General features: G+C 33.9%; 1 protein-coding gene across 1 annotated transcript in view; it reads right to left on the bottom strand.

Annotated features, from left to right (window-relative positions):
* Positions 1–3,356: 3,356 nt before the first annotated feature.
* LOC113518647 (alkylglycerol monooxygenase-like) overlaps positions 3,357–25,937 on the bottom strand; it is a 46,909-nt gene continuing 24,328 nt past the window's right edge. Inside the window, exons 6-10 of the mRNA XM_031912114.2 lie at positions 25,090–25,252; positions 20,358–20,509; positions 12,562–12,696; positions 7,010–7,123; positions 3,357–5,263 (exon numbers count right to left, since the gene is read on the bottom strand). Of these exons, the coding sequence (XP_031767974.2) occupies positions 5,000–5,263; positions 7,010–7,123; positions 12,562–12,696; positions 20,358–20,509; positions 25,090–25,252 (828 nt within the window). The 3' untranslated portion in view covers positions 3,357–4,999. The remainder of the gene's footprint in view (positions 5,264–7,009; positions 7,124–12,561; positions 12,697–20,357; positions 20,510–25,089; positions 25,253–25,937) is intronic.

The following is a 25,937-nucleotide window of genomic DNA, read 5'->3' as shown; positions in this document are numbered from 1 at the left end:
TCTAGCACTAGGAATGTCAGGTGCGTGTTGCCGACCCTGAAGAAACCGTAATATACCATTTTTAAAAAACCCTATACTTTTTTTTAATGGGTGATAATGTAATGGTAACCCCACCCGCACTATCGGTTTACACCGGCGGGGCACCAGTGAGGGGTGATAGATGAGGATGAAGCAGGTCAGTTAGACCATCGTGACGAATTCAACAAGAATTGTTCACGATGGTTTCCAGGGGGAACCACGTGGAGATCAACCTAATAGGGTATACTGCTAGCAATGGGGCTGTCAAACTCCAATGCTAATAATCCCTTTCCCTAAAAAAAAAGCCATACTGTAGTCTCTATGGTGTATATTAACAATTTTCACCTGTATACATATCATAAAAATGAATTTTTCATGATATTCAAAGAAATATTATCGCGCTTATACCACGAGAAGGAGGGATCGCATTATTCTTCATTTCAGACACGATTGTGTATAAAAACTCAGGTCGTCTATCTTCGACTAATTTGATTTACAAGAATACTTAAGACTTACTTGATAAGAGTCACCATTATTTACATTCTAATACATTATATGCCGTGTGGTCCCGGCATAGAATAGTCGAATGGGCTATCCCTTCCTTTCTTATTTTATTTATTTATTTAGGTTTACCAACAATTGTTTCCACAAAATAATATTTTTATATATACAATTATGGAGCTTAGACCTAAGTGTAAAAAATTTTTATAGGCAAACACAGCATATATTGATACATGTATAAATGCTTAAATGCTTAAATGCATGTTTAAATGCTTAACAACTAACAACTAAAGCCACCATATCCATAAGCAGATCCAGCAGCACGGCTCATTTTATATATTTATTTATAGATATTTCGTACAAAAACAATTGGAGTATCAAAATTAATATCGACCTGGTCAATTCAGCTATTTATAATTTTTATGGGAATCGTAAGAGGTGACTAAAGGAATTAAATGGTCGAAGGATGGGCAGCAGCATCCCTCTTAAAACATCACCAAAGTACAGCTGCGGTAGTTGACTCGCCTGCTAAACGTGGCAACTACTGGCGAAACTTACCAATAGGGGAGGCTTATGTTTAACAGTGACAGTTAAAAATATCTAAATAGGTACAGTCATTCCAATTGTATTTCTGCTGTAAAGCAACTGCGTTTGGATGATCATGTTTGAAAAGTGGGATCATCATTATCATCATATCAGCCGTTAATTATTTTTTATCTGTAAAGAAATGTTTACAGATTGGTCCCATAGGAATTTTATCAAAATCGGGCCAGTAGTTTAGTTCAAAATGTGTAGTTTTGCTAAAATTGAAGTCGTTTTGTTTTTATAGAACAAAAAAATATTTATTTATTAATTTTTATTCTCGTATTCTTGTATATTGCTTCATTTTTGATTTGTCATCTCTTAAGACATTTTGTTCATAATCAGAAATGTTGATAAATTATATTCTCAATTTTTTTTATGCAACTTAGAATGGTAAACAAGCTGACGGCCCACCTGATGGACAGTGGCAACCGTCGCCTATAGACATGAGCAGTAACATGAACATAACAGAGGATACTGTTTAACCCATGATTATATATATACCATAGTATACTGTTTTGACCATGATATCCCCCATGCGTTACTATTCCTGAGGACTCAGGTGTTATTCCTCTATACTCTGTAAATTCACTGCCATATCCCTTCAAACCGAAACACAACCATGGAAACACAATTGCTTTTGGAATTGGTAGAAACACGAATGTGACAGAGGTGCCCAAGCAAACGACTTTTGTACAAAGTCTCCTTGTGGTAAAATTCTCAATCCGTTATCATACATCAATTGATGCTATAAGTTTGTTTATATCGTATCGCATATAATTCTTTGTTATTACATTTTACGTCTGGTTTGTCAAATAAAATTACTGAAATAATACGAACGTACACAATGATATCTCTGTTATTTCTCTCACAAAGCTATTTCAACTTTCTACGTGCGGTAACTAAGTTTTGGGCCTTGCTAACTTAAACTGTGTAGGGTTTACTGTATTAAAACATTAGTTTAACACGGGTTTGCTTTTGTTATTTCTTTATGATAATAATTGCATTTTTAACTAAAAAACATTTTTATGATTCATCCGTCTGTAATTTATCATTATATATCATCTTCTCAGTCATTCTCAGCCATGCTGAACATAGGCCTCCCCTGCCATAGGGAATGGTCCTGAGCCATCTTCCTCTACTGACTTCCTGCAATGTATTTGAGGTCGTCACTCCATCTAGGGGAGGTGGAGGGCGTGTAGGACGACCCTACCTCCCAATAAAGAAGAAAATTACTTGTAGTAATTTAATTGATGATTCTCGAATGTACTATTTTAATTATTATCATAAACTAAATATGTATGTATACATCATAACTCGGCTCCCTGCCGAGGTTTTGCCAAGAGACTACAGCATGGGGTTCTTCAAAAGGGGGTAAAGAGGTTTCTTCGGGGTCAGTAACGCACGTGTAATACCTCTGGTATTGCAGGCGTTCATAGGCTACGGAAACCACTTACCATCAACCACTCATCATCACTTATCATCATCAAAATGTGGAGTATTTCTCTTACCTGTGAGTCGGAGGTCCTGAATACCAGCTCGGTCCTCTTGATGTGGTTTAAAGATAAGCTATGAGAGTAGTCTACGATCCCAAGCTCACAAGCGGTATCGAGCCCGTAATCTATGGTGAAACTGCCTCCCTGTATGTATTGTATTCTACCGCTTGTATAACGGTTAATGTTCTGAGGAATTGTTTGAAATGATGCCCAACCTTTTATAATCGCACTGCTCGCTATCGAAAGGGAATTCATCCTTACACGTTTGAATCTAAATGGTCACGTAGAGTGCAGTATCAAAGGAATTTTCTCCCGCAAACGCTTAGGCTGTGGCATGAGCTCCATATTGAGGTCTTCGCTAGAGACTACAGTATGGGGTTCTTCAAAAAGGTTTATTATATAAGGGCGAGGATAAGGGCAAGAGCTAAAGGTTCTATTAAGGTTTCTTCAGGGTTGGCAACGCGTTCGTTATATCCCTAGTATTGCAGGCGCCCATAGGTTACAATAATCGTTCAGTATCAGACGGATTGTAAACGTGCTCGCCACCTTCTTGATAAAAAAAAAATACGACTGGAATCTTCGAAATTTGTTTCATACTAATCTTTAGAATAGAAATTATGTCCTGATATTAAATAGAAATTTTTAATTTTAGAGATAGGTTAGAGAATAGTACCTCAGAATCGACCCCGATGTAATTTTAAGGAAAATAAAAAGGAAAAGTAAAATGGAACATTTTCTTGATAACGTATTTAATACAAACGTAATAAATTATTAATAGAAGCTATTCATGAAAAGTATATCAAACTTAATTAACAAAAAAAGTAATAATAATAAATAAATATTTCATTCATATCTTCATTTACACTGCATAAAGGGATAATTCAAAAACAAATTACAATTATGTATGTTTCAAATAAATAAAACAATTTTAAAATAAAATTAAGTAACTTAAGATTAAAAGAATTGACTTTAATCTTGATAAAATTGGAACAATTGAGTATTTAAATAATCATACAATTTTAAAAATCAGTGGGATTACAAATTTTTTTTTATTGAAGTCAGTAAATATCAGTATTTTAACTTTTGACTTCTTTAAAGAATGTTAGTAGTATTTTTGAAAATAAAAACCTTACCTTAAAAAGCACAATCGAACTTGGATAACAATTTTGTAACCATTTGCATTAAATTCATCATTCATTTTTCAGCACAATTTGTACATACGTTCAAAAATAATTTTCAGATTTCAACTATGCTCCTTGAGGAAGATATTTCATTTTATGAATACTACGAGTATCACTGAGTCTTGTCATAGTTCACCCATCATTAATAAAATGTACTTGTTAAAATATTGTTTACTGGTTTTAAAAATTTCGATATTATGTATTTTTATTATATAAACAAACAAACAAAATTTATGTTTAATTAAGACAAATTTTCATATAACTATTAACATTAAGGCACAATAGTGTTCTATTCCTTCATCTTATCACTGTAACATTTAGGTAGCAAAAATACTACTTTTCAAGAAAAAAAAATGTTAAATAATTATTATAAATTAAGTATATTCTACAGGCATTTAATATTAAGTACTAAATTCCTAATTCTAATTTCATGCAATAAAAAAATCCTATTAAATTTCAATTTGGCAGTAATTAATAAAATTTATTTTCTACCTATAAATTAAAAAAAAAAAAACATTAATACAAATTAATAATACGAATAATTTACTACCAAATTAAAAATTCAATTATTTGATAAATGGCTAATTCAGTCGTGAACTGTCTATAAATTCAGTTCAATTCAATCAATTATCACCAGTTGTAAGATCTTTAATAAATTTGTTTTTTTTTTTTAACGCTACTTAGAATGGCAAACAAGTTGACCTGATGGAAAATGGTAACCGTCACCTATAGGCATGAGCAGTATTATGGACATTTTTTTTTTATAGAACTTAGAATGGCAAACAAGTTGACGGCCCACCTGATGGAAAGTGGTAACCGTCGCCTATAGACATGAGCAGTACCATGGACATAACAGAGTATACTGTTTCGCCCATGATACCCCCCATGCGTTGCCATTCCTGAGGACTCAGGTGTTATTCCTTTGTACCCAGTAAATTCACGCCATATCCCACCCTTCAAACCGAAACACAGCCATGCAAACACAACTGCTTCACGGTTGAAACACGAATGAGACAGAGGTACCCAAGCAATCGACTTTTGTACAAAGTCTCCCTCTGGTAATAATAGAGTATACTGTTTCGTCTATGATATTCCCCATGCGTTACTATTCTTGAGGACTCAGGTGTTATTGTATAATATTTATAATTTCGGCAATGTTTAATATTTTGAAAACGTTTAAAATTTTTAATATTATTCAATATATCCAATATTTTGGATTATTCATTCTACTTTGGTCTTTTTGATTTCTAATAACTTCAAAATGTTCAGACACCAGAACATGGCCGACACTACGTAAAAAATTTGTAACGCGGTGCCGAGACCAGGGTTAGTAGCAGCTACACTCCTAGCGAGGAATGCAAAAGCTGAACACCGAAGTACTTCCAGAAGAGAGGCATTCTTCGAGTTGTCGAAAAGCATGCCGATGATGGTTAAAGACGCGATGATGTAGAAAACGAAGATCAACACTGATATCGGCGTCATGCCCTGTAAATAAAAATATCGTAATAAATATATATTTTTTAATATAGAGATTAATATATAAACATGGCATGTTGTTCGCATGTTCGTTCATGACATATGAAACCGTGTTTCATTTGTTCCAATTCGAGAGATTGAATAGTATTTATTCCGATAGCAACTTTTATATTAAAATCTTTATTTTACGGTAAGAATAAAAATGCTAAGAACAAATAAAATCACAATATTCATTTAATTAATTATCAACGAATATAGAATTTGGCTATCCCTTGCTTTCCCGTGGGTGTCGTAAGAGACGAAAGGCAGGGCAAGAGATGAACGGTAGCGTCCCTCTTAAAACATCTCTTAAGCCTAATTGCGGTTGCCAATTTGCCTGCCAAGCGTAGCAACTACTGGCAAAATCTCCCAAAGAGAAGGCTTGTGTTCAGCAGTTAATATTTAAAGGCTGATATGATGATGACTATGATGATGAATATAGAATTTGTACGCAGATATGTAAAAATATGTAAATTTTATGATAGTAAAAAATTACTTGTTGCCCACGATGGGGGCTTGAACTATCCAAGATCTGCTGACGATACGCCTAACAACTGATGTGACACAAAACTGCCAAGAATCGTTCAGTAGTGCATAATACTATGATCAAAGTCTCTTTTTCGATGCAAAATGATTTGTTACACTAAGGGGAATACTTTGAAACTAGTTTCACTAAGTTTTTCCAATAAGTGGAAACAAAATGATGAACTTGAGTGCGATCATTTGTCAAAATCAAACCCCTATGTCGCTGTGAAACTGTCAGTGCTAACTAAAGGGATTGATAGATTGTGTATATGGATCTTATTAAATATATATCATGTTTTGTTTGTTCAAAGCACATAGGCGGCTTTACCCCTTGGAGAGATTTATTTCAGTCTGAAATATTTTGTATATTTCTTTACGTACGTATTGACGTCTATAAATTCTTCTTTTTCTATAAATAAGTGTGAAAAGGTAAACAGTTTGTAGTTAATTTAGAAACTTAGTTTATAGCGTGACAGGATTAATGATAATATCTAAATAACTTATATATTAAAGTTATTTAAATATATCATATATATGATAAAGGTACTTATAATTATTTTCCTTAATGTTTTACGCTGTTAACTTTGTTAATTATACAATACTATCATACCAACTTGTACAACAATTAGTCCATTACCCTAAGGTTATGTTGAAAAGACTGTTCTCAGCAATAAGACCGCCTTACTGTACTTATACAATTGTATCGTTGTGTTCGTAAATTGTCTTGCTTATTTCGTATAGTGTATAATGCAAATAATCTTTATAGTTATATATAATATGAATACGCGTGTCGTGGCGACCTTTAATTAAGACAGCATTTTATAATGAAGACATATTATCATGTATTTTAAGTTGATATAAATGTATGTTTTGTTAGTTGTTCTTAAATAAATAAATAAATAACTAAATAAACGTCTTGAGATATCTTGAGGATGAAAATAATTAATAAATTATATATGCGAGTATTTAAACAGCGTCTTCTAAGTATAAGTTACAAATGAATTAGTCGATAGAATCGTTATCGCTATTGACTTCACGGAATAGAATGAGATAACGATATCTGGTGTCTTGCTTTATCTCAGGCGATTGCTAACTGCAATGTATATATATACTCGATATATTTGTTTTGCAATTGTTTAAGAATGGCTGAAGTTTTTCTTCGGTCTCTATGCCTATATGGAGTAAACTTACCATATATTTTGAAGACAGCTCGAAAAAACCATACAGCACAACAGCGTAGTGTAACACTAAATAAATATTACACCAGGCTGGCAAATGTACGTCGTACTTCTCACGTGTTTGGACCTGAAAAGAGACGAATACTGTCATTCATAAATAAGAAATAAGCTTATTTAACTCCTCGTGAGATTCCTTATACAGTACATATAACGGAGTACCAACAAATCGTACATTTTTTTTTATAACGAATGGCAAACAAGTGACAGCAATGGAAAATGGTAACAAATCGCCCAGTGACTATTCATGTCTGTTCAGATCTCGATCTAATTAATAACACGTAAGTTACACTGGTAGTTCACCATCATTATTTCAGTCATTATTCGTCCACTGCTGGACATAGGTCTCCCCCATTGACTGCCATAAAGAACGGTCCTGAGCCACCTGCAGCCACTGACTCTCTGCAATGTATTTGAGGGTGTCAATCCATCTAGTGGGGGTCGTCCTACATTGAGTTGTCTTGTACGGGGTCGTCATTTAAGAACCTTTCTTAACCAATGGGTTGTCGGTTCTTCGAGTTATGCGACCAGCCCATTGCCATTTCAGCTTGCTTATCCTTCGGGCTATGTCGGTTACTTTTGTTCTTTTGCAGATATTCTCGTATAGCGGTAGTTATTATACTAAAATATATATCACGCGACGATTCTGTTAACCAAAAATTTATCCTTATGGCAAAATATTATTTCTGTCGGGTAGCAAATGTCAAAATTATTATAACAAGTAGGCTTAAGACCCCTTTTTAGTTGTGACATTCGTTGCCACTGAAGGCTACCCTCGTCTTATGTATAAAGGGTATGCTACATATTATGAGTGAAATTGTATGAAATTGTATTTGCTATTAGAATCTGCCCTATATATATATATATAAATTAAGTTATTTATTTAATAATTAAAGATTGTGTACTACAAAAAAAACTTTGATTGTAATAAAACCAGTTATTTTGATATAAAAGTTAAATATCAAATTCGATTATGATAAATTTTTTGAGAATCCAATCTGTAGGTCCTTTCAGATAAAAAAAAATATTTTTTTCTAATCGGTTCAGAACTGACGGAGTTATGAGGTAATAAACGCATCGAAAACCATGTTCTTTTCGAAGTCGATTGATAAACAATAAATATTCATTAGTTCAAATAACAATTTCACATGAGAATAATTTCTTTTTTCAATTACTTTTTAAGACGTAATTTTTGAGTAGTCGGATTTTGGTTTTTAACTTAATTTTCATTTATTTTTATTCGAGTAAAATCTGCTGAGCAAATATGAATGTAATTTTAGTATATGAATAGGTCATATTTTAATACACAGAAAACTTTATATACCCACTTAATCACTCGTGCGAAGACACGAGGTACGGCTAGTATAAAATCCATTAGCACAAAGAGTATCAATTATTTCAATTTATACAAATGAAAATACATTTGTCTCTAGGGAAAATATTATAAAGATTGTTATCCTAGCTCACCTTTTAGAAGACACTGAAAGGGTCAGCTTAGTACGTCACCATTTACTTTCCAAGAACTGTTTTCACGAAAACAAAGTGATATCATTAATAAAAAGAGACCCTTTCATCACATTTGTGATACATTAAGCGCTTAGTAGAGATGGCAGGGTCGAGGAAAAAACCTTTGATCGTCTTACGAGTACTAATATAATGAAATTGTAACTACATGATGTCTGTGCGTGAGAGATATTTTAGAAAAATGGATTTGAGGGATTTTAAGACAATAGATCACTGTGTGGTCCCGAATGGGTCACCCTTTTTTGTCACGTGGGTGTCTTTTTTAAGGGTAAAAATGGTATGGTAACGGTAACTCCGCCTGCGCTAATGGGATACGCTGGCATGCTCATCAATCACCCTTCACTGGTGCTCCGCCACCGTATCCCGTTAGCGCAGACGGGGTTACCATACTATTTTCACCCATAAAAAAAACGTATGTATAGTGGGGGAAAGGGATTGTTAGTAATGGAGTCTAATTAACCCGTTGCCAGCTATATACCCTATTAGGTCGACCTTCACATGGTTTCCCCTGGAAACCATCATGGTTAATTCTAGATGAAGTCGTCATGATGGGCTAACTGATCTGCTTTCATCGTCACCTATCATCGCTCACTGTTGCCCCGCCAGCGTATACCGATAGTGCAGGCAAGGTTACCATTCCATTATCACCCATTAAAAATACACATATATATATATATATATATATATATATATATATATATATATATATATATATATATATATATATATATATATATATATATATATATATATATATATATATATATATATAAGTACTACTCGTATATAGACAACTTTTGTACAAAGTCTTCCTCTAGTAAATTTAGAATGAAAAGGCGTACCAGCCCAAAGTAAATCAACGGAATATTGAATTCAAGAATAGATTAGAAAGTGAGTTTTCAACAAATTTTCCTTGGGTTTATTTAATTTTCAAACGGAAACAAATAGACCGAGATTCTCATTTTGGAAGCACTTTGGAAGCTGTAAATCCGAAATTAATTGTAAATTTAAATCATTAAGATATCGTCTATGGTTTATTTAACTTTTAAGCTTTATAATTAGCAACGTTTGTTTATTTGATTTAGGTCAAATCTTGCCAGTTAAATTAGAAGCAGTAATAAAATTCGCTGTAGTTTTATATACACCTTTTAGCTTTGGTAACAATGCAGTGTGTTAATACTCAAAAGTGGGGGGAAAGGGATTGTTAGTAATGGGGTCTAATAAACCACTTACAACGTACCCTATCAGGTCGATCTCTACGTGGTTTCCACTGAAAACCAATAAAAGCAAAAATAATATTGTTTTTAGAAATTTTGTCTGTTTGTTTGTTTGTCTATATGTTTGTCCTGGCATCACACAAAAACTATTGCAGTCCTTGTCGGTAAAAGTCGACACTGTCGCTCCCCTTTCGCGGGCTTGGAATGCCATTTGCACTCGTTCTTACAAGCGCTCAGTGAAGCTGTAAAGGTCATCTGCGGCCAACAGTACCTAAGTATAGATCGAAAAAAAAAACAAAATCTACTACACCAAGTTGAAAAAAAGTTTTCACTGTTATATTCCTAAGGTCTAACTTTAAAAGTGGCGTACGTTTTATTTGGATGTGCCATCTAGAATGGGTCATGTCTTTGGTTTTCCTACTTCTGAAGCAATGCGTACGAAATCGAGGACAAAAAGCTAGTTATTAAATGAATATTATAAAGTTATTTGGGTCACGGTATCCTTACAAGCAAATTATAAGGTCTACCTTATGAAATTTCATTATCCACTTAACTTGCCTTCTCTTCTAAATTAATTCCTTCGTTTATTACTTTTAATTATATTTTAAAGAGTCTATGTAAAATTTGGTATTACGATACGTTTTGTGGTAATTTTACTCAATTATTTCCTTGATAGTTATTTTACTATATTACTTATATAATTTACTTACATAATTTAATTTTTACCAGAGGGAGACTTTGTACAAAAGTTGTTTGCTTGGCCACGTCTATCCCATTCGTGTTTCTACCATGAAGCAGTTGTGTTTGCATGACTGTATTTCGGTTTGAAGGGTGGGATATGATAGTGAATTTACAGAGTACAGAGGAATAAAACCTGAGTCCTCAGGAATGACAATGCATGGGGGGTATCATTGGCGAAACAGCCTCTGTTATGTCCATGGTACTGCTCATGTCTAGACCTGTTTACCATTCTAAGTTGCATAAAAAAATACTATTAATTTATTATCATCAGTCGTTAACTGTCCAACGTCGAACATAGGTCTTTCATTTAAGGGAAGGTTTACTAGTTGCCACGTGTCGCAGGCGGGCCGTCAAAATTACTTGGGCATTTCTTATAGTGAAATTATTTATACATATATTTATATGCTTTTGTACATTCACTTATAGATATTCCCATGTGATCCCGATATAGAAATAGTCATCCCCTTTTTTTCCCGTGGGTTTCGTAAGAGACGACTAAGGGAGGGTAAGAGATGGGCAGCAGCGTCCCTCTTAAAACATCTCCAAAGTCTAACTGCGGTTGTGAATCCGCCTGCCAAGTGTGGCAACTACTGGCAAGATCTCATAAGGGGAAGGCTTATGTTCAGCAGTGTACAGTTAAATGTTGATATGATGATGCTGATGGATAGATATTTGGTTACGGCAAAAATATACACAGACGGGCTTATCCCTTAAAGGGATTTCTTCAAGTCAACCTTAAGAACCCGATGAGAGAAGATGCCTATTATGTTATGTTTGTTTATTGATTTTTGAAGCTGACTGTACCACTGAAATTAATTTAGTACTCCTAATATCATTCAAGATATATAATATTAATATAATTATTCATTTAACTAGAAAAACATTACAGGCTTTATTCTATTAGCTCCAGAGTCCTGAGAGTTAATTAATGTTAGCGGCTATCAGCAATTACTTTGCATCTTGCCAGAGGGAGACTTTGTACAAAAGTCGTTTGCCTGAGCACTTCTGTCCCGTTCGTGTTTCTACTGTGAAACAGTTGTTTGCATTACTGTGTTTCAGTTTGAAGGGTGGGATATGGCAGTGAATTAACACGGTACAGAGGAATAACACCTGAGTCCTCAGGAATGGCAACGCATGGGGGGTATCATGGACGAAACAGTATACTCTGTTATGTCCATAGTACTCATGTTTATATACTTGACGCTTACCACCTATCAGATGGGCTGTCAGCTCGTTTACCGTTCTAAGTTGCATAAAAAAAATCTCTTTGTAATTATAATTGATAAAGGCCGACCTAGTGTGACGAGTGAGGAATATTTCCTTTTATAATTTATTACGTATTAAACTCACTTTTCTGAGTATACTCAGAGTAGATTTTATGATAGTAAATTTTAGACCTAAACTTACTAAATATAAATATAATATTTAGAATAGCAAAAATTAGCTTATCAAGCGATTTCAAAAAGAAGGAGGTTTTCAAATATACCCTATCAGGTCGACCTCCTAGCGGTTCTTCCTGGAAACCATCGTGTTGAATTTCAGGTGTATTCATAACGATGGGCTAACTGACCTGCCTGTCACCCCTCACTGGTGCCCAGCCAGCGTATATACCGTTAGCGCAAGCGGGGTTACCATTCCATTATCATCCATTAATAAAAAAAAAACTTCATTAACTCCATCAGTTGTAAACCGATTTGGAAAATCTATTTTTTATCTGAAAGGATATATTTATCAGATTGGCCTCATACAAATTTTATCAAATCAATTTAGTAGTTTAGTTTTTAAATCAAATTAACTGGATTTGCCACGATTGAAGTCAGTTTCGTTTTCTAGAAAATAGTTTAATTAATTCTATAATATTACCAAGTTAATGTAACTTACATGGGACAGATAAAAGAAACACTAGGTGTCATGTCGTATGGGGAGGTCAAGGATATGGCCTGTGATAGAGCTAGCTGGAAGAAGATGCATGAATTAGTTGCACCGACAAGAGGAAACTCTTAAATGAAAAAGAGAATGTACTTACGTCTATTTTGTCCTCGTCCCGTCCAAGCCTCGGTGACCCTGGTTGCCAGCTCGGGCCCCAGAATATCGCCCTGAATTTGTCCCCGGCCGTCTTCAAGCTCCGGAATCGTTCGATCACGTACGCAGTGTAGAAAGACTGGAATAAAAGAGATTTTATTTTATTTTTGGACTTATTAACATTTAGGTAAATCGCTATCAAATAGACGTTAAAGTATTTTAGGAATAATAACAAAAAATGCTGTTATAATGTTGAAGAAGAGTTTTTAATTATTTTTTTTATACGACTTAGAATGGCAAACAATCTGACGGCCCATCTGATGGAAAGTGGTAACCGTCGCCCGCCTATAGACATGAGCAGTACCATATACATAACAGAGTATACTGTTTCGTTCATGATACCCCGCCATGTGTTGCCATTCCTGAGGACTCAGGTGTTATTCCTCTGTACCCAGTAAATTCACGCCATATCCCACCCTTCAAACCGAAACACAGCCATGCAAACACAACTGCTTCACGGTTGAAACACAAATGTAATAAACATTATAAATAATTTGTAATTTTCAATAGTAGTTAGATATGGGGGAAGGGGTTGTTAGTAATGGGGTCTAATGAACCCATTGCTAGCAATACACTATCAGGTCGACCTCTACGTGGTTCCCCTTGGAAACCATCGTGAACAATTCTTGTTGAATTCGTCACAATGGGCTAACTGACCTGCTTCATTCTCACCTATCATCCTTCACTGGTGCCCCGCCGGTGTATACCGATAGCGAGAGCGGGGTTACCATTCCATTATCACCCATTAAAAAAAAATAGTAGTTAGATATTTGAATTTTTTTTTGACATATCTTAAACATCCTTACTAATTCAAAAGTTTGTGAGGATGGATAGCTGTTTGTTATTCTTTCACGCAAAACCTACTAAACCGATTTGAAAGAAACTTGGTACATAGATAGGTTATATCTTAATTCAGCACATAGGATGCTATATGTGTTGAAGCTTGACATTTCATAGGAAATAGCTAGTATTATTAATGTCAAAGTGACTAAGTCAGTTTGCTTATTCGTTACCTATTGGGTTTTTAACGGTTTAACAAATAAATCACTATGAAATTTGGTACTCAGTTACTATGAGGGATGGAAACGGACATAGGTTACTGTTTTATCTCGATCAATAAATATATCTCGGTCACGCAGACGAAGTAGCGAGTAAAAGCTATGTATGTAATATAAGTCAGTGGGCGCAGGTAGTTCAGAACTGTTGTTTATGATAAAATTTGTTTAATAATAAACAGACTAACTAATGATGGTAAATGTATATAATACTATTTTTTTTTGATGGATGAAAATGGTATGGTAACCCCGCCTGCGCTAACGGGATACGCTGGCGGAGCACCAGTGAAGGGTGATAGATGAGAATGAAAACATGCCAGTTAACCCATCATGATGAATTCATCAGGAATTAACCATGATAGTTTCCAGGGGGAACCGCAAGGAGGTCGACCTGGTTGGGTATATTGCTAGCAATAAAATTCTCAGTCTCCATTACTAACAATCCAATATATAATACTATTATTGTTTTATATTTAACTGTCTATTGCTGAACATAGGCCTTCTCTTGTTTTAAGAAGGTCGCTGCTGTCCAACCCTCATCCATTATGTTCCCTTAGTCGCTCTTACGACATCCATAGGAAAGAAAGAGATGGCCTATTCTATGCTGGGACTACACGGCAATATGATATGTATTATAAAATTACTCAATTCATACGTTTATAGAAATCTCAAAGGAATCCACGTATGAATCGATGAAGAAAATTCCAGATAGCAACGTAATATATTGTCATATTAGAAGATTGAAAATAACATACACTGCGGCTGCGGTATTCCATAAATAATGTAGAGAAAACACAAAGCTTTGAAGTCAAACTTTATTTGGAAACCGTCTCAAAGTGAATGTGTTTTCTATTTGAATATGTTTCGTATTGAATAGAATTTCTTGTTGACTGAAGTTTCCGCAGTTGAATTGCAGTGCAGTTATATGTATTCGTTTAATAAAAAAAAAAAATAAAAAATAAACTGGTCAAGAGCGAGACGGATACAAATAATTTGACAAATGTTTTCGTATCTTTATTGCCTATTGAGTAGTGATAAATAATAAAAAAAAAAAAAACTAAGTAAAATATAAAATTGCAGATTCGAGGCAACAGATATATATCAGATATAATGATGATATACTTACAGATTGGTAAGATATGGTGTGATTAGAGAGAAGTGTGGACTGAAAGACAATGTAGTAACAAAAATCTAAAAAGGAATGTTGCGTTGGTTTGGCCATTTGGAGAGGATGGATGAAAGAAGAATCACGAAAGAGATTTATCGAGCAAGAATGAATGGATATGTCGGTAGGGGCCGCCCTAGACGGACGTATGTCGATCAAATAGGCGACGTGCTGAAGAAGGGCCAAATTAAAAATACCCGTAATCGGCGAGCGTGTATGAAAAGATTGATGAATGTGGAAGAAGCGAAAGAGGTTTGTTTGAATCGAAGCATTTGACGTTCCATTGTTTCTGCCTACCCTAATGGGAGACAGGCGTGACAGATTTGTATATGTATGTATGTATTGGTCCCATAGAAATTTTATTAAAATCGGTTCAGTACTCTGGTTTTAAATAAAAATAACTAGTTTTGCTACAATCGAAGTCGGTTTTTTTAGTGGAACGCAATCTTAATTATTTCGATAATTGCTTCTATCAAGTTCTTATAACAGTATACCTAATTATAATTATTTCTCTTTATTTATATAATTAAGGTATTTAATTATCAAATATTAATTATTATATTTAAGAATTAGAAAGTTAAGAACATAAGCCCTCGTTGTAAGATCGAGTTGATTGCGTTAATTAAAATTTCATTACGTTTTAGTCTTTGGAGTTATAATCCCTTGTGTTTTTACTGGTATAAAATAGGTTAAATGCCAAGGATTTATTTTATTTATATTTAAGGTTTTATTCATCAATATTTACGTTGTACTTTTCATGAAATATAGATTAGTAAGTGTGAAAGAACTTTATTTCTGAATATTTTTTTATGCTAATTAGAACGCCAAACAAGCTGACGACCCACCTGATGTAACGTGGTAATCGTCGCCTATATACATAACAGTGTACTCCCATGATATCCCCCAAGCGTTGCCATTCCTGAGAACACAGGTATTATTCCTCTGTACCCAGTAAATTCACTGCCATATCCCATTCTTCAAACCGAAACACAGCCATGCAAACACAACTGTTTCACGGTAGAAACACGAATGCGGCAGAGGTGCCCAGCAAACGACTTTTGTACAAAGTCTCCTTCTGGTATTATTCCTGGATATATACTTCATCATCGTTATATTATCAGCCGTTAATTGATCATTGTTAAATATAGGCCTTCCCCTAACTGTGTAGTTTTGCCAGTAGTTGTGATGAATACGCCTGGAGGTGTATTCTTCACAACTACGAGAATTAACTGGCCTGCCTTTTCATGCCTCTCCAGCTTATACAGTTAGCGCATGCGGGGTTACCATTCCATTTCCGTTAAAATAACTAGCTAAATATAATTTTACTGATGACCGGTCGACTGTTGAATAGGCGACCGGAAGATGATTGGGGTTGTCCAATCGAGGGCGTTGGTATTGCAGGCGTTCATAGGCTACGGTAACCGCTTACCACCAAGTGGGCCGTATACTTGTTTGCCACCTCAGTGGTATAAAAAAAAGACCACTCTATTATCTCAATGGCAGTTTTAGGCCGTCAGTCTTACTTTATGTCCCCTAATTTGCACTCTATCCCCAAATTTATATACTCAGTGTGTCCAATGGTAAGGTAAGGTAAAGCTCGAGGTAAGGCGAAAGTGTAATTTGATGATGCACTATTATCGGTTGCTCAACGGCGGAATAGACAATCCTGCAACTCTTAGCCGTTGTTCTTTGTACGCACCCCAACGCTGCATGCGATTGCGTGCTTGGCGATTATTATCGGCACTGCCGGTTTGCACCTGTACTGCTCAGTTTGCTCCCACTTATTAGGCTATTTCTCTGCTCAATTCTCTGATTGCTTTGATTCTAAGTTTGTAAAATAAACATATGGCTCACTACACGTTTTGAGGTATTGTAAGTGTGGTGAGTAATTTATAAATAAATAAATATAGCAGGCATATAGCCACCTAATATAGTATCTAACAGCGAGGACGGGATGCCTGAACAAATGCACCTCCAAATATAAAAAAAAAATATATGTTTTTACTTTAAAAAAGAATAAGATTCTCAATTGGGTTGTACTTTTTATGTGTATTACCTCATAACTTCGTCAATTGTAAACCGATTTGGAATTTATTTTTTATCTAAAAAATTTATGATTGTAGATTGGTCAAAGAAATTTTATCATAATCGGTTCACTAGTTCAGTTTTTTGATCAACGTTGACTAGTCTTGTCACAACCGAAGTCGTTTATTTTGTGGGAGACAGTCTTATTCTTCTGAAACTATAACAAATAAAATTATCATGACAAGCAATTATGATAATAATATAAAAATATACGTTATTTTTTCAAACTTTTATTCACTTTCTATATACGACCTTATCTAAAACGTGTAAGGACAATATTTGTTTAACCCAATAATATATCTGAATAAGGAGTACATAAATCTCAAAGTTAAACAGGATAAAATAATAAATATTGCGATACAAACAGTGTCAACTTCCAAGAAAAAGCACTCAGTGATAATGTCAAGACGTAGGTAAGTATACCTTATTTTATTACCTCAATAATACATATTTTCAATAAACTACAAAAAGAAGCAGGTTTTCAATTCGGTTGAATTTTTTTGTATGTTTCTTACCACATAACTGCGTCAGTTGTAAAATGTACTTAAAGATTGGTCTTATAAAAATTTTATTAAAATTAAACCAATAGTTTACCTTTTAGATCAAAATATCTAGTTTTATTACAATAATTGAGGTTGGTTTTTTATGGGACACAATTTTTAATTATAATATGAAACTAATAATATAAATCTTTCAAGATTTGTATGCTTAATAATAAAAATATTATTATTCTGTGATATCGACTTTTTTTTATATAACTTAGAATGGCAAACAAGATGCCGGCCCACCTGATGGAAAGTGGTAACCGTCGCCTATAGACCATGGACATGACAGAGTATACTGATTCGCCCATGATACCCCCCATGAGTTGCCATTCCTGAGGACTAAGGTGTTATTCCTCCATACCCAGTAAATTTACGCCATATCCCACCCTTCAAACCGAAACATAGCCATGCAAACATAACTGCTTTACGGTGCAGTAAATACATATGTATTTACTGAGGATTACGTCATCCCGTGAATTTCGTATCACCTACAACGCCATCTAGTAAACGTAAACCGAAATAGCGGTTCCCATACAAAATTACTCATTTTTAATTTTTTCGATTTTTTATCTAAACTTTAGCGATTTTTAGGCTTTTTTCTTTTAAATTGTGTTATAACGAACATAGCAAATGTGGACCTGATGGAAAGCGATGATGTGATCTAAAATGGGGCTCGCAGATCCACGAATAGACTATTGGATATTGGCCTTAAATTGGTGCTGATTATATTTAGATGGAAAAATATAAGCAGGGAGAGAGAGGTCCAGTTCCTGGCCGTATGCATGATTTAGGAAGACGAAAAACACTTCGCATGTATTAATGGTATATCGACAACGTAAAGGTAAAGGCTCTCGTCCCTTCTGGTCGTCTGATGCCAAGAGTGAAGGAGGAATTAGAGTTTTAACGAGACTAACGACCTATTGATTTATTTATAAATATTATAAATTTGAAAGTTTGTTTATTTGTTACCTTATAGCGCCTTAACGGCTTAACCAGTCACTATGAAATTTTGTATACACGCACTATATGGGATAAAGAAGATTAAAGCCTTCTTTTTATCCCGGTCAGTGATCATATCCCGGTCACGTAACTGAAATCCCGGGTAAGTACGATTTACCTAATAATAAATTGTTCCATTTATCTGTTAATGTATTGAACAATTTTATGATGGAATTCCTATTCTATTCTAATAATCATCTAGCTTTACAAAGTAAACGATAATTATAACTGAATGGACGTCCGCATTGTTGGTCGAGTGGGCTTGAGTGAAGCGCCTCCATATTGTGTTTCATAAATTGACGGATTTTAGGGTTTGTTTGCTTATATGTTTCATTTATAGAGGAGTGACCGCAATTTGTTATATCTATTTATATGTATCTATATGTGTGCGCCGCTAGCGTATAGCATTCCATTATCATTCATTAAAAAAAATATATAACGGTCTATAGGAACTTATTTTAGGAGTAACTCAGCAGGCAGGGAGACTTTGTCGATTGCTTGGGTACCTCTGTCCCATTCGTGTTTCAACCGTGAAGCAGTTGTGTTTGCATGGCTATGTTTCGGTTTGAAGGGTGGGATATGACGTGAATTTACTGGGTACAGAGTAATAACACCTGAGTCCACAGGGATGGCAACGCATGGGGGGTATCATGGGCGAAACAGTATACTCTGTTATTTCCATGGTACTGCTCATGTCTATAGGCGACGGTTACCACTTCCATCAGGTGGGCGGTCAGCTAGTTTGTCATTCTACGTTGTATAAAAAAAAAATTAAAATAAAAAAGGCAATCTTTGGATGGAGAGGTGTACAAACAGTTTGATCGAGATGCATGATAAAAATTTCAATATTTTAAATACTTAATAAATAATGTTTCATCATATATACGAGCCCTTAACTGTCCACTGCTGAACGTAAGCCTCGCCTTTGGGGGGAATTGCCAGTAGTTGCTACGCTTGGCAGGTAAATTGGCAACCGCAGTTAGGCTTTGAAGATATTTTAAGAGGAAAATCGCTTCTTATGATACTCAAGGGAGAGTAAGGGGTGGTCTGTCCTATGCTGGGACCACACGGCAAGTCTGTTTAAATGAAGATTATTTTATCTATTTTCTAAAGATAAAATAGTTACTATTATAACGAAGGTTGACATGGGAAATTGAGATTTACCTTCTGAGAAATCAAATCTTTGAAGGTTAATATGACATTACATTTATGTGGGACAATCTCGAGGGATGAAACAGTAAGCGTACCTTATAGATAAAATTGCATTGAAGCGGTAAATCTTTTTTCAAGCGATTTGAAAAAAACGAAAGAAGATCTCAACTAGGTTGTATTTTTTAAGTTACATCAGAATTCGTCATTTATAAATTAATTTAGAAAATTTTTATTTTTACCTTTACATTGGTCCTATAGAATTTTTACCAAAATCAATTCAGTAGCCGGTATTTTATTTTTTTTATGATATCTATTGTAAACAGATCGCAGAAAAGGTAACTTTACCTCCCTTACTTTTCTAGCTGTGTTTTTCAAATTGTCATAATGTTTTGCAAATTTTGAAAAAATAGAAATTTTAATTATTATAAAAAAGAACAGTCATTTAAATCCCTTATTAGCAGATATCATAATATTTTATATGTACTCGTATAATAATTTATTATTATTTATTCATGCATCAACGTTATTTTATTATATATGTATTATTATTATTGTTTTAACATATGTAAGTGCATACAGTTACTATTTATTGTATTATATGTTCAATTTTAACTAGGTATTGTTGAGTTTATTCTTTCTTTCAGCTTCTCAAAGGTTGGCTGTAAGAGATCCCTCTATGGAATAAGTCTGCCATTGTATATTAATTTATTGACTGTTTACTTGTATTAAAAATAATTACCTGCAAATGAAGAGGGTTGAACGACGGCTGGTTATATATAAGACCATAGACAATTTCGATCTTATCAGTCTCCGGTCGGAAGGTACCGAAGAGGCGATCCCAAATGATAAGCACGCCGCCGTAGTTCACGTCAAGGCAGTATTTGTTGCTTCCTGAGGATAAAAAAAAAACCCCTGCACATATAACACAGCATCACCTAAGATTAAACTAAGCAGAGTTTGTACTATGGATAAACCATTGATAGATATAGTTAAATGTTATTTTTTTTTAAATTCATATTAATTTATTAATTTAATCAACTAATTGACCAATACGTTTTTCCAATACAATCTAGGGAAACATCAATACAAGAATAAATACCGTATTAAAGATAAAAATACGAACAATATATGATATATAATACGAAGCAATACATAGCAATATATTACATATTAAACATAGAAAATACCCAGACCAATACAAACATACATACTCATAAATATGTGTATTGTCCGGAAATCAAACTTACGCCTTTTAGAAAATAAGACGACGTATTAAAAACTACAGCAGCAAAGTCATTAATTAAAAAAAATATAGCCATAGACTAGATATCAACTCGTAGTTCCAAATTAAGTAGAGCTTGTACTATGGTTAAGTACAACTGTTGTAAAAATACATTTAATATATATATATATATATATATATATATATATATATATATATGTGTGTGTGTGTGTGTGTGTGTGTGTGTGTGTGTGTGTGTGTGTGTGTGTGTGTGTGTGTGTGTGTGTGTGTGTGTGTGTGTGTGTGTGTGTGCGTGTGTGTGTATCCTCACATCTAGATCAAGAATTAGAGGTACCCAAATTTTCGTCGTTTCCTAACTGTATTTATTGGGGGTAAGGATTGTCAGTAATTTGGTTCAAAAGCCCCATTGCTAGCAATATGGGCTATATTACAATATTACCAGGTCGACTTTCATGCAGGTCCCCATAGAAGTTATTATGGTTAATTCTTGTTGAATTCGTCACAATAGACTTACTTTTATTTTCACCTATCATCGCTCAATTATTTAAGTGTTTGCTTCTATTTAGCCCAATGAAAGATAGCCGAGACCTCCGATAGAATAACATCATCTTCCTGCCCTTTTCCCATATATTTAGTAAGGTATAAACTGCCTGACGTCTACTCTCCTTGGGAATATATTTGTTGGTGGTAAGGTGGAGTGTGTATAAAGGAAAAAAGATAGGGTACATTGGGAGGGAGTAAAGGAAGTTGATAAAAAAGAAATGAAGGATTTATGGAGAAAAAAGGAATGGAGAAAGAAGAAAGGGGGCATTGCAGTTGCGGAAGGGATAGTTTAATGCAATAACTACCGATTTATCTTACGTATAATTAGATCTAAAAGGCTCAACTGGAAGGGATACTGGTCAGTAAATGTAGTGGCCCGGAAGTCTTGGATCGCATATTTGTTTATTTATAGGTACTCTAAACCGGATTTATTACTAAAGATTCGCTATCACTATTTTATAATAAGTTGTACCAGAGATAGATACTCTTTATTGTTTCCTCCAAAAGATTACAATAGTAAACTTATTATAAATATAAATAATTACAAGAAATAAACACAATGAGAAAACAGTGGGCGGCCTTATCGCTAAGAGCGATCTCTTCCAGGCAACCAAGATGTTCTATTTCTAGTACAGTTTACTATAAAATCTAATATAATTAATTTGATAACGAAGCAATTTCAATTTGATAATAAAAGAAAGTTTATTACGAGTATAATTGGACTGAAACCTTATACTGTCGGTGTAAGGTTTCTGAATGAAACAAAATAATATTAAAATACAAATAATATTTTATTTATTATTTGTATTCCACTTGTTTGTATTCACAACTCAGAACTCAATTCCTTTTTGCATCGTTTAAGTATTTTGTTTACCATATTTACAGATTGTTGATTTGTTCATCGTTTCATTGATAGACTGAAATACGTCTACAATTACTTACTTTGATGTTTATTATTAGTCGTCTTAAAGGAAAATAAAGTAAAATATTCAAAAGCGACATTACGTCATCGGGAAGCAGTGAAATGCGCGAGCGTCCTAAAGGAAATTCTCGTTGCCTCCTTTCCACGCGAGTTCGTATCGTGTGAAAGTAATTCACTTTTTATCGATTTATTGTATTAGATGTGCTATTAAATACTTCAATAGAGTTTTATTATGATGTCAATTCGACCGTTTATGAACGGATTTCGTTTATTTTTTATCCGACTTTAAAAAGAAGTATGTTCTTAATTAGATAGATAGATAGATAGATATATCGTTTATTTGTTTGTTACTAAACACCCACAACATGTACATAAGAATAGATAATACATAAAACAACATAAGATTTATAAAATTGTGTTATTATGTGTGACCTGCAGCAATACAAAAAGGTCGAAGCTCAGCGTGGAACATTGTTCAAGGAACAAAACACTGATTTTCAGCCATTTGAGGGTACCTTGAAAATAATAATTAAAATAATTCGGTTGTATTTCTTTATGTTTGTTACGTAATAATTTCGTTACTTGTAAACCGATTTGAAAAATTCTTCTTCTATCAGAATGCATTCAATCAATACAATATATGTAAATTGTATTGTATCATTTCCCAAAAAATACCGATTGTGGTAAAACTAGATATTTTGATTTAAAAAATAAACTATAAAAAGCGATTTTGATAAAATTCCTATGGTACTAAACTGTAAGTGTATCCTTTTAAATAAACAAAAAATCTAAAATGGTTTACAATTCACGGAGTTATGATGTAACAGACATAAAAAAAATACAACCAAACTGAAAAACTACTTCTTATTGAAGTGGGTTGAAAAACATATTAATCACTAGAATATTGTCGAAAGCATCACGTGAATAATACAATTCAAAAGAGTCATGTTCGCATCAAAATAAGCCGCTTTATACTAACAATAGTTACGTACGTATTATCCGTTTACGGGGCTTATTATAGGCTGCTTATCCTCTTATTATGTTGTCTGTCTGCAAAATAGGAAATTCATAGTAGTTCCACTACGTTAGTAAGCTATTCTCGTGCCAATATTACGCAAACCATTATCTATACTGATTTCATAAAAAGGAAAGATTTGACTGTTACTTTGCAATGGATAAATTCAAAAACTATTCCTACTAAAAGATTTTAAAGAAAGAAACTTTATTTTACAGAAATATGCGACTATACCCACATAGGGGTTAATTTTTTTTATTATATATATATACAATCGTGTCGTTGAACCCGCAACAGAGGATTTAATGTTAGTATTTTAATTTTTTTTTACAACACAGAGGGCAAACGAGCATATTGCTCATCTGATGGTAAGTGATTACCGCCGCCCATCACCCACGATACCAAAGGCAGGTGTGCTGCCGGCCTTTTAAAAAGGTATATGCTGTTTTCTTGAAGGTTATGATGTGGTATCGGTTCGGAAATACTGCTGCTGGAAATTGATTCCAAAGAGTGGTTGTGCGGGAACCGCCACTTATCCAGATGGTTGGAATGAAACTTTAGTCTTTGGCGCGTTGTACGGTGGTGAAAGCCAGCAGCTTGTCGCAAATACAGCGACAACGGAGTGTAAAGGGTTAATTTATATAAATGAATTAAATCAAATTTTACACTTCAATCAATCAACTAATAAAATTATGTCACGCAGACGAAGTCGCGAATAAAAAAATTGATTATTCTTAAAAATAATACGATGAAATTGCCCTCAATCTCCAATCATTATTTCAGAAGATATATAAATGACGCATGTTGAGTTTTCTACTCAATAAGTAAACATTCTGAAAACGACCAGGTTCTTGGAACTCCAATTTAGCATAACGATCAAACTTGTGATATAAATAGGATTAAAGGAAAAAATATATTATACATTTTAATATAAGTATACAAATTTCGTATCTCGATGTTTATTTACGTCAATATATTAGGAGCTTAACTGATTTTAATACAATTTTGTAAATATGTATTGTTTACTGTTTATTTGATTTGAATTATTTTGTTTAATTCCGCTACGATTAATATGTTTACGTCTACTAATAATCGAAGTATGATCACCACTATTACTACCAGAAGTTCAATAACCTTCCATATTAGCTATCAATCTTCAACTGCCATTTTGTTTACAAACATTTTGCGACACGTATTTCACTTCTAAACGAGGCACCTTTAGGTAAATTATTAGATAACTGCTAGGAGCCTAGTGTTAACCTAGTGTTGCCAAATAATAGCGGAATTAAACAAAATAATTCTAATCAAATATCCAGTTATATAGACTTCTGCAAGATAACACCCAGTTCAGTAAAATGTATTGTTTTAAAACATTCAATGTGAATGGTTTTTTTTAATGGACAAAAAAATACTAAAACCATTTATTTATCATTGGTTGACATCGGTGAAGTACCAGTAAGCAATTGTAGATAAGGAAGAAGTAAAATCAGTTAGCTCATCGTGATGAATTCAACTAAAATTACCCAGAATGGTTTCCTAGGGAAACCGCGTGGAGGTCGACTTGACAGAGTTTGTAACATATAATGAGGCTTTTAGACGCCATTATTAACAATCCTCCTCTTCATTCACGAGGAGGTTAAATAGAAAAGGTATGTTATGGGGTTTCTACTCTCCCATCGCTAACAATCCCTTCTATTTATGTCATCGAATAATTTATGAAATGAAGCGTACTAAACTGGTTCTCTTACCATGATGCACTCTATGATGACTGGGAGTATTTAGTACATATTCCAGAGGACCCAGGCTCTTGATCGCTTCTGTATGTATCCAGAACATGTACAGGTAGCTGAATTGGTGATGCATCACGAATTGCGCTGGTGGGATCGCCAGCGCCAGGGGCAGGTAGAATATCTGAGTAATAAATAAGTAAGTACTTTATATTATTCTCAATTTCGTGTATAATATAGTATATATCAGATATGTGTAAGTAATTTGTTATTTAATATATCTATTCGTTTATATATATAATTTTAGTATGTATGTATATCAATAATTACTAGTACCGCATTCGAGTATTCTGACATTTCCTTGCGGTTGACTGGGAGAGAATGCTTTTAGCATTAAATCCGCCATGTACACATATATGCACTAATGAATAAAAAAATAAATAAAAATATAATTTATTTATTGTATCTATTTATGTAGTGGAGCAAAGTATAAGTATTTTTAATAATGTCATTTAATTGACATGAACAAAGAGAAGATTCTCGTTTCGTCTCTTTGTCTGTACGTAGCACGAAACCTTTGCCATTCTTAAGTTAATTTTGGTGTTTTTTTTTGGAAATTGTTAGTGTTTATTCTCGGATTGGTTTCATATTATTTTATCATAATTAAAGTCATCGAGTATTGAATTTAACGTGGTAAAAGGTGAGTCTACAGTCTTCAATTCGATAAATGTAATTTATTATCGGTGTTATCCGATACAAGAGAGTTAGAATTTCAAGACATTATTATGGCTCAAACGCTTTGTTTGTCGTGTGGTTCCGGTATAGAACAGACCAACATTTCCTTTTCCGTAGATATCGTAAGGGAACTT

Source organism: Galleria mellonella, unplaced genomic scaffold (genome assembly GCF_026898425.1).
Source record: "Galleria mellonella isolate WM207_F2 unplaced genomic scaffold, CSIRO_AGI_GalMel_v1 utg1386, whole genome shotgun sequence".
Lineage (NCBI taxonomy): Eukaryota > Metazoa > Arthropoda > Insecta > Lepidoptera > Pyralidae > Galleria > Galleria mellonella.
Note: the sequence above shows the minus strand (reverse complement) of the source record. Positions and strands in the feature narration are given on the sequence as shown.